Source organism: Notolabrus celidotus, chromosome 18 (genome assembly GCF_009762535.1).
Source record: "Notolabrus celidotus isolate fNotCel1 chromosome 18, fNotCel1.pri, whole genome shotgun sequence".
Classification (NCBI taxonomy): domain Eukaryota; kingdom Metazoa; phylum Chordata; class Actinopteri; order Labriformes; family Labridae; genus Notolabrus; species Notolabrus celidotus.
The window spans coordinates 3,407,120-3,422,131 of NC_048289.1; the positions used below are offsets into that span (position 1 = coordinate 3,407,120).

A 15,012-nucleotide genomic window follows, 5' to 3' on the forward strand; every position below is an offset into this window, starting at 1 on the left:
ACTGTATTGCACATTTACGACGGTCCTAGAATGCACCTGCAGTGACGGAGGCACAAGAACAGACAGTCAGTTCACAGCACTCTGAAATCCATCTGCATCTTTGATGACAAGGAGTTGATCAAGACTTACTAAATGTGTCTGATGTTTCACCAAACTGGATTAAATCAAGCTGTAGACGAGGAGCTTTTTACGGTAATGGCGGCAAAAAGTCAAACATCAAATATTAAACAGACGTCCCCCGGTTGTGTCTTGGCATGGAGGTGAGGAGAGCTGGTTCACACATCACACCTGCTGCAGGTAGTGACCGAGCTAACACTGCGCCTGTCACAGGAAGTCATCACTTTTATCTTTAAAGACGCACAGCGGGGGAAACATGGATTCTGAATGTCCGACAATCTGCCACTAAAGTTTTCGTCTCATCATCGTCTCTTCAATGAAATCAAAACATATTTTCGTTTTTATTATCAGTGAAGCACTTTTGCTCGTCATAGTCTCGTTTTCTTCATGAACAACATTTATGATCATAATTTCGTTGATGAAATTAACACTGCATCATATGGTCGTGAATCAGCTGCGCTCGTACATGTGAGCGGGGGCGTCGTTATGGAGGAGCTCCGAGGGGAGGGGGGAGGGGTTAGACGGAGTCCTGAGGAAATGCTACATTCAATTCATGCTAGTTTTCTATGACTACCAACCCTAGCTTTAATATGGGGGATTTTAACCTCAATTGTAACAATCTAACGTTTCAGTCTGAATTATAGTAACTCACTTTTGGATTGTAATGTTAATCCTGCAAGAACGATGTCCCTCATTATTTGCCACCAATTACATCAGTTTTACTAGATTTAAATATCAATGCTGTTCATTTTCAATGGTTTGGTCATCAAGAAGTCTCATAAAAGGAAAAAAAACATTGTACCAACAAGTGTCACCTGACCAGAGTATTTTAAATCAGTTTAAAAAAAAAAAAAAAAAAAAATACTGTAAAACCAGAAGTGTGCATCCATGGTGCCATTTGACAGCACATCTCTCCAGTACCTAAAGTCTCTTAAAGTAGTATGGGAGGTAGAGCCTTCAGTTATCAGGCACCTCTCCTTTGGAATCATCTACCAGTCAGGCTCAGCTCAGCCTTGGACCAGCTCTTAGTTATGCTGCTATAGGCTTAGACTGCTAGGGGAACTGACACACTGGGATCCTGTCTCACCCATCTCAGTGAGCATGTAAGAAAATTTAGACCCAATGAAAAGCAGTAACTTGTAAGAGTGCTCCTCAGGTCTTTATTTACGGCCTAATTTGTAGTTTTGGTGAGAAATTTGACTGGAACTGATTAAAAGGTGAAAACATAAACCCAAAATGTAACAACCAAATCTAGGACGACAACTTTGAGAAATGAGAGTGTATGAATTTAACATTTTATTTAAAGCGGAGACAGATAAAATGGATACAGGCAGAAACATCACAGATGCAAAATTAACTCTTGCACAGATCCCAGAACCCAGAATCCATTCCAACTTCAATGACCTCTCAATGGACAAAGTCATACCGGGCCGTGTCGTTGTGGACGAGGTCCATCCGGGGCCGTGTCGTTGTGGACGAGGTCCATCCGGGCCGTGTCGTTGTGGACGAGGTCCATCCGGGCCGTGTCGTTGTGGACGAGGTCCATCCGGGCCGTGGCGTTGTGGCCGAGGTCGTGCCGGGCCGTGGCGTTGTGGCCGAGGTCGTGCCGGGCCGTGTCGTTGTGGCCGAGGTCCATCCGGGCCGTGTCGTTGTGGCCGAGGTCCATCCGGGCCGTGTCATTGTGGCCAAGGTCGTACCGGGCCGTGTCGTTGTGGCCGACGTCGTTCCGGGCCGTGGCGTTGTGGCCGAGGTCGTACCGGGCCGTGTCGTTGTGGCCGAGGTCCATCCGGGCCGTGTCGTTGTGGCCGAGGTCGTACCGGGCCGTGTCATTGTGGCCAAGGTCGTACCGGGCCGTGTCGTTGTGGCCGACGTCGTTCCGGGCCGTGTCATTGTGGCCAAGGTCGTACCGGGCCGTGTCATTGTGGCCGACGTCGTTCCGGGCCGTGGCGTTGTGGCCGAGGTCGTGCCGGGCCGTGGCGTTGTGGCCGAGGTCGTGCCGGGCCGTGGCGTTGTGGCCGAGGTCGTGCCGGGCCGTGGCGTTGTGGCCGAGGTCGTGCCGGGCCGTGGCGTTGTGGCCCAGGTCGTGCCGGGCCGTGGCGTTGTGGCCGAGGTCGTACCGGGCCGTGTCATTGTGGCCAAGGTCGTACCGGGCCGTGTCATTGTGGCCGAGGTCCATCCGGGCCGTGTCATTGTGGCCGAGGTCGTTCCGGGCCGTGTCGTTGTGGCCGAGGTCCATCCGGGCCGTGTCGTTGTGGCCGAGGTCCATCCGGGCCGTGTCATTGTGGCCAAGGTCGTACCGGGCGGTGTCGTTGTGGCCGAGGTCGTACCGGGCCGTGTCGTTGTGGCCAAGGTCGTACCGGGCGGTGTCGTTGTGGCCGAGGTCGTACCGGGCCGTGTCGTTGTGGCTGTAGTCGTACCGGGCCGTGTCGTTGTGGCTGTAGTCGTACCGGGCCGTGTCGTTGTGACTGTAGTCGTACCGGGCCGTGTCGTTGTGACTGTAGTTGTGACTGTAGTCGTGCCTGTAGCCCAGCCCGTAGCCCAGCCCGTAGCCGCCCCCGTGCATTCGGCTGGACGTGGCGTTGTGGCCTTCACTCACAGTCGAGTTGTGGCCGTCGCTGGACGTGGCGTTGTGGCCGTCGCTGGACGCGGCGTTGTGGCCGTCGCTGTCAGCCTGAGGTTTTGAGTTGAGCCTGAATGGATTCTTTGAGGGCTTCTGAACGAGCTTCAGGTGGCCAACTGAAGCCTCAGCTTCCACTTCATTGGTTTCCAGTTGTACTGAAAGTTGGAGTTGTAATTATCAGAAATTGAATCCAGCACATCGGTTGAAATTGTTCCAAATAACTGCCAGCAAAATGTTTTACAAAAAACATGCATTTGGCATTTGATAGTGAAGCTGATCACACAGCACAGCATTTAAAATCACAGGCTGGATAGACTTGCTTTGACAGTGGATTTCACAGAACCTGCTCACCTTCCCCAGATTGTTTCTCCAACATGGACTCCATTGACTGGAGAAGAGCCAGGGCCTTCTTTATAGAGAGGTCATTGGGATCTGTTGCACAAATAAATTACAGATCAGAAAACTGCTCACATTTATTTTGTGTCATAAATGCTCCTACCTGTCGCTTTGTTCTGCATACCATCATCATGTCTTTCATTTGTGCCGACAGCTGGCCAACAAGATCCTGTGGACAGTGCACCTGTTATTAATCAAGGTTTGTTTTTGATAGCACAACTTCAACAACTAATGTTGCAACAAAAAGGCATTTAGTAAATTTAAAAATCTCAGAAAGTTGGTTAAGAGAACATCATCACTACCAAACATTTTTGATCATCTTAGAGAAGGAGTATAAAAACCTTTGGCGAGCCAAACAGTCAGGACACAAGAAAGAAAAACCCAGACAGCTCCCATTGCTCCGACCGTCAAGAGGAACTGGTGCATGTGCGTCTTGCTGGGCTTTTAGCTTGTCCTGCAGATGGTTCAGCTGTTGCTCATCAGCTGTAATTAGCCATCAATCTCTTGAGGAGACACTGCTAGTTGAGATTCAGTATTTGCTGTGACTTTTCATTTACACCTTATTCAAACAGGGGAAAGCTTTCTGAAGGAGCCCTCTGGATATGAATACGCCTTTGGCTTACTCTATGTGGCAGACCATGCAACTCAAGCATAAAACGTGGGGAAAATATTCAGAATAAGTCTCAGTCTTCAATCTGAGATAGTATTTAGCACTGTCCTTTCTGCACAGATGCATCCATGCATAAAACAGAGATAACTGGGGGACAAATCTATGAACAGATTCAACCATAATGTACTAATGAGCCTTTGGGATCTTTTCTTGTGTTTCTGCTGAAAAGAAGATACAGATGCACGGCTTCAAACATTATAATTAGTGACATCTGGTGGTTTGCAAAGAGTACAGCAGACCTTAAGATTTCCCTTTCATATGCACAATAAATGTCAAAGAGACCTGACTGTCAACAAAACCTCCAACAACTTTTGCAGGAAATAAACTTATAGTCACACGCTCTTTAAAAAGCTGGTATCAAATTAGAAAACCTTTCAAGCTCCCTGAAACCTCCACCTCTACGCCTCTCTGCCATAATCATGCTTTTCCTGCCTCACTTACTCATAACACCTTTGTGCTTTGGAAAAATAAGGGTATCCCAACCATCGGGGACCTTTATATTAATAAAGATGTTGCCACCTTTGGTCAGCTGAAAGATCAGAGACTTTACCCGTAAGAATGTTCCCCACTTTCAGTCAGTACCGGCCCCTGTTGAACTGTACCCTCTGATGAACCAAGAAGACCCTGACTCAAAGAGACTCATTTCCAGATTCACCCAACTTTTCACATCACATAGTGTAGTCTCCACACAACACTTAAAGGTAGCCTGGTAAAAAGACCTGGATCTGACGATCAATGACGAGGACTAGGAAACTTATCTCAATGATATTCACAACTGCTCTATAAACTCCAGACACCAACTTATTCAGTTTAAAGTTCATCACAGGCTACATTACTCTTGCACCAAACTACACTCTTTGTATCCCTCTGTCTCACCAATTTGCCCAAAATGTAAGTCGCCTGAGGGCACTCTGGGTCATCTTTTCTGGCTCTGTCCCAAATGAAATCAGCTCCGGTCTGATATTTTCATGAGTTTTTCTCACCTGTATAACTGTGACATCTCCCCTGACCCTTGCACATCGATCTTAGGTGGCACTCGACAACTTTCCACTCTTACCCACTTAAATCGGACAACAATACAATATGGTGTGGTTATTGCAAAAAGAAATATTTTAGCTCATTGGAAACATGAGGATGTCCCTTCTTTTAAGACCTGGCTATCTGTTACATATGGAGAGGATCCAACACAACGTGTCTCTCAACTCTGCAGCCTTTGACAAGATGTGGCAACCATTTCTGTCTTACCTATTGAGAATGACCTAAAGTCGCTATATACAGTTGAAACCAGAAGTTTACATACTGTATACACTGTATAAAAAGACACATAATTGTTTTTGTCTCACTGTCTGACTTTAAATTAGACTAAACTGTTCTTGTTTTAGGTCAGTTAGTATCACCAAAATTATTTCTATTTGCTAAATGTCAGCATAATGAGAGGGAGAATTTATTAGAGGTTTTAGTATTACTTTCTTCAAAGTCAAAAGTTTACATACACTATGATTACTGTGCCTTCAAACAATTTGGGAAAGCCCAGATGATGATGTCATGGCTCTGGAAGCATTTGATAGGTTTATTGACAACTATTGAGTTAACTAGAGGCACACCTGTGGATGTATTTTATAGGCACAACTCAAACACACTGCTTCCTTGTGAGACATCATGGGAAAAATTAAAAGAATTCAGCCAAGATATCAGGAAGAGAATTGTCCACCTCCACAACTTTGGTTCATCCTTGGGTACAATTTCCAGATGCCTGAAGGTGCCACGTTTGTCTGTGCAAATTATACACAAGTATAAACACCATGGGAATGTCCAGGCACCATACTGCTCAGGAAGGACACAGCTTCTTTGTCCCAGAGATGAACAGTTATTGGTGTGAAATGTGTGTATCAACCCCAGAACAAAAGCAGAAGACCTTGTGAAGATGCTGGCTGAAGCTGGTGGGAAAGTGTTATTGTCCACAGTCAAACGAGTCCTGCACCGACATGGGCTGAACGGCCACTCAGCAAGGAAGAAGCCATTACTCAAAAAGCAACATAAAAAGGCCAGATTACAGTTTGCAAATGCACACAGGGACAAAGACCTTCATTTTTGGAGACATGTCCTGTGGTCTGATGAAATGAAAACTGAACTGTTCGGCCATAATGACCATCGTTACATTTGGAGGAAAAAGGGGAAAGCTTGTAAGCCTGAGAACACCATCCCAACTGTGAAGTATGGGGGTGACAGCATCATGTTGTGGGGGTGTTTTGCTGCAGGAGGGACTGGTGCACTTCACAAAATAGATGGCATCATGAAGAAAGAACATAATGTGGAAATATTGAAGCAACATCTCAAGACATCAGCCAGGAAGTTAAAGCTTAGGCAAAATTGGTCTTTCAAATGGACAATGACCCTAAGCATACTGCCAGATCAGTAACAAAGTGGCTTTAGGACAACAGTCAATGTTTTGGAGTGGCCATCACAAAGCCCTGATCTCAATCCTAGAGAAACTTTGTGGGCAGATCTGAAAAGACGTGGGCGAGCAAGACGGCCTACAAACCTGATTCAGTCACACCAGTTCTGTCAGGAGGAATGGGACAAAACTCCAACAAACTATTGTGAGAGGCTTGTGGAAGGTTACCCAAAACATTTGACCAAAGTCATCCAGTTTAAAGGCAATGCAACCAAATACTAGGGAAATGTATGTACTTTTGACTTTGAAGAAAATAATACTAAAATCTCTAATAAATTCTCTCTCTCATTCTTCTGACATTTAGCAAATAGAAATAATTTTGGTAATCTTAACTGACATGAAACAAGAAAAGTTTAGTCTGATTTGATGTCAGACAGTGAGACAAAAAAGATGATGTGTTTTTTATACAGTGTATGTAAACTTCTGGTTTCAACTGTGTATATAAGTGTAGGCTTTTGTGATGTACCTATACTTCATTAGAAATGTATAATGATGTATCCCGTTAGAGCAGGTTTTCCCTTGTCTACGCTTTTTACTTTTATCTATGTAGGTTTGTATGTGTGTATGTGTACTTGTTTTTGTTTGCCCACCTGTTATTTTTCCTGTAGTTGTGTTACTTGTCTATACACTGAAAATCTATAGATAAAAAAAATCTTTTTAAAAAGAGGCCTGACTGTTTCAGATTGAATCTGTTACACTTAACCGTGCTTTGTTGAACCTCTTCTTAATAATAGAGCATACGGTCTAGACCTGCTCTGTTGGTAAAAACATCTTGAGATAATGTTTGTTGTGATTTGGGGCTATATATATAAAGATTGATTATTCCCTGTGTTTGTTGCAATGACTTGAGCATGTTAACCCTTTGATGCACAACATGGGTCAAAAGTGACCCAACTGAGTTTTCATGTGCTATATCTTTGCAATAAATTTATTTCATAATTCTGTTTTCTAGGTATTCCTTAAACAACTTGGTTTTGTGCATAATTCATCCTTCTTTTATTTTTCCCTTTCTTACTTTTTGAATCAAAGCCCTTTTTGTGTCACTACGCCTCTAATGCACAACATGGGTCAAAAATGACCTGCATGAATTTACTATGGTAATTGGTGGGATCTGTGGAATCTTGATTAATATCCTCTATTATAATCATGCATTTTCCCTAAATATAATCATGTTTTTCTTATTATGCTCATGTATTCTTCTTTTAACAATTATATTCATATGTTTTCCATTTTATATGTTTTATTGAAGAAACCAGCAAATAGTAAGGCATAAGGCCAGAGATCTGTGCAGATCTCTGAATAAAGGTGAGACTGAGGTCAGAGCCCCAGTTTCTGCAAGTTCAATGTAGGTTCAGCTCGGAGGTGGTAAATTCATCTATTTCTAAGTTGTTTTGCAATCATCAAAGAACCAATCCTAGCTTTATATTGCATTTGAAGGTAAGCAAAGGGGATTTTTTGGTAACTATGCCAAACGCTTTGTTAGATAAAAGAGCCGACGTACGCTTTTAAGAATTGTTGATATGTGCTTTTGATAACCACAAACGTCGCAAGATGAATAGGAATAAGTGCAGACGTGTGCTTTTTGAAAATCACTAGACTAAGGTAAATGTCTCTGTTGCTTCCTGAGTACTATATTCACCTGACATGAACTTTTTCTCACCCTTGATTGCAATTCACCCACACCCCCCTCCCCCTTTTGTTTTTTTCCTTACGTATGAACAACTGTATTAAGGTCACACGTACACGTTTCCCCCCTCCCTTTTTCCTCCCTTATGTTTGAAGAACTATAAAGTATTGAGCATCTCTGTCATTTAGCAGAGAACTTCAGATGCTCTTGAGTACGCTGTAACTTCTCTCTCACGCTGCATGAATAAACTTTGTGTGTAAACTTTGATACTGAGTTCGAAGCCTTATTTCTGGTCACTGCTCCGCTGGACGGTCACCCCACCACAGATCCTTTGATATTTGTACTTGTTGGCATTCAGGAAAACATCTTCTGTGGACAACTATTCACCTGCCAGACATTTTACAGTTCAGCACAGCTCCCACTGCACATTTGAGACATGTAAGTCTTGTTTTTACAAGTATTCTTACAGAGGAAAACATTTAACGACTTGTGAAAGATAACTGTGTATAATAATTGTTTAGGTTCAAGTTACCTAGCTAAGATAGCTAAGCTAACTAATATAGAATAAGTCAACAGCTAGCTCTAGCTAGCAAGCTTACTCATAAATTAAAATATCTTCAATACTATTATATTGAGGTATCGGCTGGGCCGATTATCGGCGTAGATATTCAGCTTTCTGACACATATCGGCATCTGCCTTTTTTTAAAAATCCGACAGCCGATAAGAGATCAATTTAAAACTGGGTTATTTTGGCTCTGATGCAGCCGCACCACAAGGTAACTCCAAGTAGAGCATACACCTAAACCGAGGTGAGAGCTCGGGTTGGAACCTTTCAAAATTTGCTAAATCACGTGGCAGAAATGACACCGTCTGCAAAAACCGTAGCCTAGCTTGCGTTCCATTTCTCCTGCAGTTTCTCATTACAGGGGACGAGCTGAGCAGCATCCGTTGTGGCCCCTACAATTACTAGTGATTTAAAACCAGGGGTGCATCTCGCTCGGCTGGAGGTGAAGCTTTCAGCAGAGTGTCTGCCCCCTGGTGGCTGGCTGCAGTATAGGTAAAAAAATCCGTCTCCTCCATTCATTTGAATGGGGGAGCAGTCAAACTTTAAAAAATAAATACACCGTATACCGTATACTGTGGTGATATGTAGTTAGTATTTGACTGTTTTGTGTTCAAGGCCTCTTTTTCCTGAAAAGTTTCTTTTTCGTTAGTTATTAGAGGTTAAAAAACAGGGTTTTACTTCCTGTTTCCTTTGATTCACAGCCGCCGTAGAGAGAAACTTCAAAGGACACACAGCATCTTGTGACGCTACGCTGTAGGGCGGAGCTTATTACAGTGGCTTCACAGGCTCTGGCTGCACAATGGCGGCGCCCAGGAGCGGGATTTTTTGGCTTCAGAACCATACAACGAGAAGAGGTGGAGCAACGCTGTCCATTTTTATTTACAATCTATGTTTAAAACTCATGCAACCCCACTTCAAAAACACTGAAATATCCCCATAAAACAAAGATACGAAAGATTAACATTTCAGTTATATTAATATTTTGGAAAACTTTATTTACTGTAGAAAACTTTAGGGAGCCATTTATTTGTTTAAGTTTTCATTGAACTTTATAAGACATGCTTCTGAGCCGGGGGCTCCCTGCACTTTGTGTTAGAATTTTAAAACAAAGATGTCTATTGTCCAAGATTAAAAAAAAAACTTCAACATGTTGCAAATCTGAAAAGGTGTTTAATAAACATATGCTTAAAGGCATTTAAACAAAGTGAAGTGTTGGAGTTTGTATTATTCAAAGTTTTGACGCCAATATTTTCCCTTTTACTGCAAATGAATGTCGGCTCCAAATATCGGTTATCGGCCTCCTTGATTACTAAGAATCGGTATTGGTATCCGCCCTGAAAAAAACATATCGGTCTATCTCTAGTATGTATATGTGTAACTAAATGAAAAATTAACATGTTTCAAATATTAAATGTATGATTGTATGGACCAAACCACTGCAAAAGTCATTATTTAAAGAAAATGATTATAGTATGAAGATAATCAATTCAAAATCACTCTTGGTTAAATGGGTCATTTTTGACCCATGTGTGCAAACTTGCTGCAATAACACAAAACTCATTTTTGTTCACAAAATAAGAAAGGAAAAATTGAAATATTCACCTGTACTCATCAGCAACAAGATATTACAATAATATCTGGTTTATCCAATCATAAAATAAGTTGACTTCAAAAGATACAGCAAAGAAACGCTCAGCCATCATTAAACCACATTGAAAATGAATGTGGGTCACTTTTGACCCATGTTGTGTATTAGAAGGGGTGTGCCTATATTGTGCATCACAAGTTGGTTCAAAATTCAAGATTTCATTTTGTCATTTCCTTTCATATTTTCATACTTAGTGAAACAAAATACTGTTTCTCACCAGCTTGACAGTACAAAATAAAAAGACTCTAAAGACAGGCTAAAACATTAAAAACCAGCTAAAACATTTAAAGACCGTTTTAAAACACATGAAACACAGCATTAGCAGCAGGATAAAGACCAGAAGGTAAGAAAGTGCATCAGTCAGTAAAGTGCATATGTGGGATTCATCCTGTCAGGTGACTGGCTGTCAGCTGAAACATTTGTTGGTGAGGGGGGTTTGGATGAGAGTGCGTGAAGAGGAGGGTAGTCAGTGATGGTCTGAAAACCCTGCCATAGCCGGCGTGGGTCTTTGTCAATAGTAAAGTGGATGTTGAGTTTTTGACCATACAGCCTCTTTGCCTCTTTACTCCCCCGGGATAGGTTCTTCTTTGCCAGCCTGTATGCTGCCTCGTCCACAGATCTGAATGCAGCATTTCAGGCTTTCAGCAGTGAACAGACTTCCCAAATTAGCCATGGTTTCTGATTGGCCCGCCTCTTGAAAGCCTTGACCACTGTAACGTCATCTGTGCATTTATTAATGTAGCCAATGATGGACTCTGTATATTCCTGAAGGTCAGTACCACCACCGTATGTTGCTGCCTCCTTATAAGTGTTCCACTGTGTGGTGTTGAAACAGTCTTGCAGTGCTGATGCAGCCCTCTGTGGCCATGTTTGAATTGCTCAGACCACTGGCTTGTCCTTTTTCACCCTGGGTCTGTATGCTGGTGTGAGCATAAAAGCCAGGTGGTCCGAGTTGCCAATATGGGTGAGTGGGGCTGCTCTGTAGGCATGAGAATGTATGAAAGAAAATAAAATTTAGACCCAATGAAAAGCAGTAACTTGTAAGAGTGCTCCTCAGGTCTTTATTTACGGCTTAATTTGTAGTTTTGGTGAGAAATTTGACTGGAACTGATTAAAAAAAAAAAAGGTGAAAACATAAACCCAAAATGTAACAACCAAATCTAGGACGACAACTTTGAAAAATGAGTGTATGAATTTAACATTTTATTTAAAGCGGAGACAGATAAAATGGATACAGGCAGAAACATCACAGATGCAAAATGAACTCTTGCACAGATCCCAGAACCCAGAATCCATTCCAACTTCAATGACCTCTCAATGGACAAAGTCATACCGGGCCGTGTCGTTGTGGGCGAGGTCCATCCGGGGCCGTGTCGTTGTGGACGAGGTCCATCCGGGCCGTGTCGTTGTGGACGAGGTCCATCCGGGCCGTGTCGTTGTGGACGAGGTCCATCCGGGCCGTGTCGTTGTGGACGAGGTCCATCCGGGCCGTGTCGTTGTGGCCGAGGTCCATCAGGGCCGTGGCGTTGTGGCCGAGGTCGTGCCGGGCCGTGGCGTTGTGGCCGAGGTCGTGCCGGGCCGTGGCGTTGTGGCCGAGGTCGTGCCGGGCCGTGGCGTTGTGGCCGAGGTCGTACCGGGCCGTGTCGTTGTGGCCAAGGTCGTACCGGGCCGTGTCGTTGTGGCCAAGGTCGTACCGGGCCGTGGCGTTGTGGCCGAGGTCGTACCGGGCCGTGTCATTGTGGCCAAGGTCGTACCGGGCCGTGTCGTTGTGGCCGAGGTCGTTCCGGGCCGTGTCGTTGTGGCCGAGGTCGTTCCGGGCCGTGTCATTGTGGCCGAGGTCGTACCGGGCCGTGTCGTTGTGGCCGAGGTCCATCCGGGCCGTGTCGTTGTGGCCGTGGTCATGCTGGGCCGTGTCGTTGTGGCCAAGGTCGTACCGGGCCGTGTCGTTGTGGCTGTAGTCGTACCGGGCCGTGTCGTTGTGGCTGTAGTCGTACCGGGCCGTGTCGTTGTGGCTGTAGTCGTACCGGGCCGTGTCGTTGTGGCTGTAGTCGTACCGGGCCGTGTCGTTGTGGCTGTAGTCGTACCGGGCCGTGTCATTGTGACTGTAGTCGTACCGGGCCGTGTCGTTGTGACTGTAGTCGTACCGGGCCGTGTCGTTGTGCCTGTAGTCGTACCGGGCCGTGTCGTTGTGCCTGTAGTCGTACCGGGCAGTGTCGTTGTGCCTGTAGTCGTACCGGGCAGTGTCGTTGTGCCTGTAGTCGTACCGGGCAGTGTCGTTGTGCCTGTAGTCGTACCGGGCCGTGTCGTTGTGACTGTAGTCGTACCGGGCCGTGTCGTTGTGGCCAAGGTCGTACCGGGCCGTGTCGTTGTGACTGTAGTCGTACCGGGCCGTGTCGTTGTGACTGTAGTCGTACCGGGCCGTGTCGTTGTGACTGTAGTCGTACCGGGCCGTGTCGTTGTGACTGTAGTCGTGCCTGTAGCCCAGCCCGTAGCCCAGCCCGTAGCCGCCCCCGTGCATTCGGCTGGACGTGGCGTTGTGGCCTTCACTCACAGTCGAGTTGTGGCCGTCGCTGGACGTGGCGTTGTGGCCGTCGCTGTCAGCCTGAGGTTTTGAGTTGAGCTTGAATGGATTCTTTGAGGGCTTCTGAACAAGCTTCAGGTGGCCAACTGAAGCCTCAGCTTCCACTTCATTGGTTTCCAGTTGTACTGAAAGTTGGAGTTGTAATTATCAGAAATTGAATCCAGCACATCGGTTGAAATTGTTCCAAATAACTGCCAGCAAAGTTTTTTACAAAAAAACTTGCATTTGGCATCTGATAGTGAAGCTGATCACACAGCACAGCATTTAAAATCACAGGCTAGATAGACTTGCTTTGACAGTGGATTTCACAGAACCTGCTCACCTTCCCCAGATTGTTTCTCCAACATGGACTCCATTGACTGGAGAAGAGCCAGGGCCTTCTTTATAGAGATGTCATTGGGATCTGTTGCACAAATAAATTACAGATCAGAAAACTGCTCACATTTATTTTGTGTCATCAATACTCTTACCTGTCGCTTTGTTCTGCATACCATCATCATGTCTTTCATTTGTGCCGACAGCTGGCCAACAAGATCCTGTGGACAGTGCACCTGTTATTAATCAAGGTTTGTTTTTGATAGCACAACTTCAACAACTAATGTTGCAACAAAAAGGCATTTAGTAAATTTAAAAATCTCAGAAAGTTGGTTAAGAGAACATCATCACTACCAAACATTTTTGATCATCTTAGAGAAGGAGTATAAAAACCTTTGGCGAGCCAAACAGTCAGGACACAAGAAAGAAAAACCCAGACAGCTCCCATTGCTCCGACCGTCAAGAGGAACTGGTGCATGTGCGTCTTGCTGGGCTTTTAGCTTGTCCTGCAGATGGTTCAGCTGTTGCTCATCAGCTGTAATTAGCCATCAATCTCTTGAGGAGACACTGCTAGTTGAGATTCAGTATTTGCTGTGACTTTTCATTTACGCCTTATTCAAACAGGGGAAAGCTTTCTGAAGGAGCCCTCTGGATATGAATACGCCTTTGGCTAACTCTATGTGGCAGACCATGCAACTCAAGCATAAAACGTGGGGAAAATATTCAGAATAAGTCTCAGTCTTCAATCTGAGATAGTATTTAGCACTGTCCTTTCTGCACAGATGCATCCATGCATAAAACAGAGATAACTGGGGGACAAATCTATGAACAGATTCAACCATAATGTACTAATGAGCCTTTGGGATCTTTTCTTGTGTTTCTGCTGAAAAGAAGACACAGATGCACGGCTTCAAACATTATAATTAGTGACATCTGGTGGTTTGCAAAGAGTACAGCAGACCTTAAGATTTCCCTTTCATATGCACAATAAATGTCAAAGAGACATGACTGTTTCAGATTGAATCTGTTACACTTAATCCTGCTTTGTTGAACCTTTTCTTCATTTAAAGTACATTTAGTTTGCAATGACTTGAGCAAAGGGCTGGACAGTAAAATTAACCTACTTAAACCCAAGCTTTTGTCTGGTGTGCATTTTTTTTTCTCCTGTTTTGGATAAGTAAGACCTAATAAGTGTAATAACTAAACTTTCTCTTTGTACAGGAATTGTTTTTTTCAAAAAAAGATGTCCTCATACGTGGACAATTGGCTTATAATAACATTAAAAATATATATTTGCTGTTTGGGACCAAAAGGGCCCAATTAGTGTACGTACAAAATTTTCCAAACTTCCCAAAATAAATAATTCTCTCAAAAAAATCAATGTCCTCATATGAGTACAATGAGTCAATCTTACTGTAAGACAGAAAAATACACTATTGGTAAAAAATCAGATAAACCCTTGATTGCTCAATGAAAATGACCATTAACAAGTGATTATAGTTTATTTGTTTCCAAAATAACAAAGGCAAAATGTTCACTAAGTTTGATTAGGATATTGTTTTGATGCAATTGATTGAAACAAGAAAAGGTAAAATGACATGTCCAAAATTATTAGCCCCCTGGCCATTAGTAGTCAATAGTCAATGGTTCACCCTTTTTGAGCCACACCTGACAACAACCTCTTCAAGTAGTTCTTTACAAAGTTGGCACATGTCTCTTGAGGGATTTTTTCCCCCCATTCTCCTAATGCAAAATGTTCCAGCTGGTCCAAAGTACATGGTTTCTGAGCATGGACATTCACTTTGAGCACCAGCCACAGAGTCTCCACTGGATTCAGATCTGGGCTCTGTGCAGGCCACTCCAGGACCTTGGTTTTGGTGTCCTTTAAGATCTGTTGGAGCAATTTGGACGTATGCCTTGGGTCATTGTCTTGTTGAAAGTCCCAGCGATGACCTAAGCCTAGACTAAGAGCAGAGCTCTTCATATTATCCCTCAATATGTCAACATAACTTTCTTT

At 44.1% G+C, this 15,012-nt stretch overlaps 1 protein-coding gene across 8 annotated transcripts; it reads right to left on the minus strand.

Annotated features, from left to right (window-relative positions):
• Window positions 1-1,393: 1,393 nt before the first annotated feature.
• On the minus strand, window positions 1,394-13,519 carry LOC117830435. 8 transcript variants are annotated; one of them, XM_034708553.1, is made up of 6 exons: window positions 13,389-13,483; window positions 13,151-13,231; window positions 13,003-13,083; window positions 12,689-12,805; window positions 12,262-12,640; window positions 1,394-2,612 (listed from the first exon to the last, which is right to left on the minus strand). In XM_034708553.1, exons 1-6 carry the CDS (start codon window positions 13,471-13,473, stop codon window positions 1,538-1,540), a joined length of 1,818 nt encoding a protein of 605 aa, XP_034564444.1. In that variant the 5' UTR covers window positions 13,474-13,483; the 3' UTR covers window positions 1,394-1,537. The 8 variants fall into 8 exon arrangements, with proteins under 8 accessions (XP_034564444.1, XP_034564443.1, XP_034564441.1 ...); XM_034708552.1 differs by having other exon boundaries at window positions 12,262-12,805; window positions 13,172-13,216; window positions 13,389-13,519; XM_034708550.1 differs by having other exon boundaries at window positions 12,262-12,805; window positions 13,151-13,216; window positions 13,389-13,519.
• Between the last annotated feature and the right edge of the window lie 1,493 nt (window positions 13,520-15,012).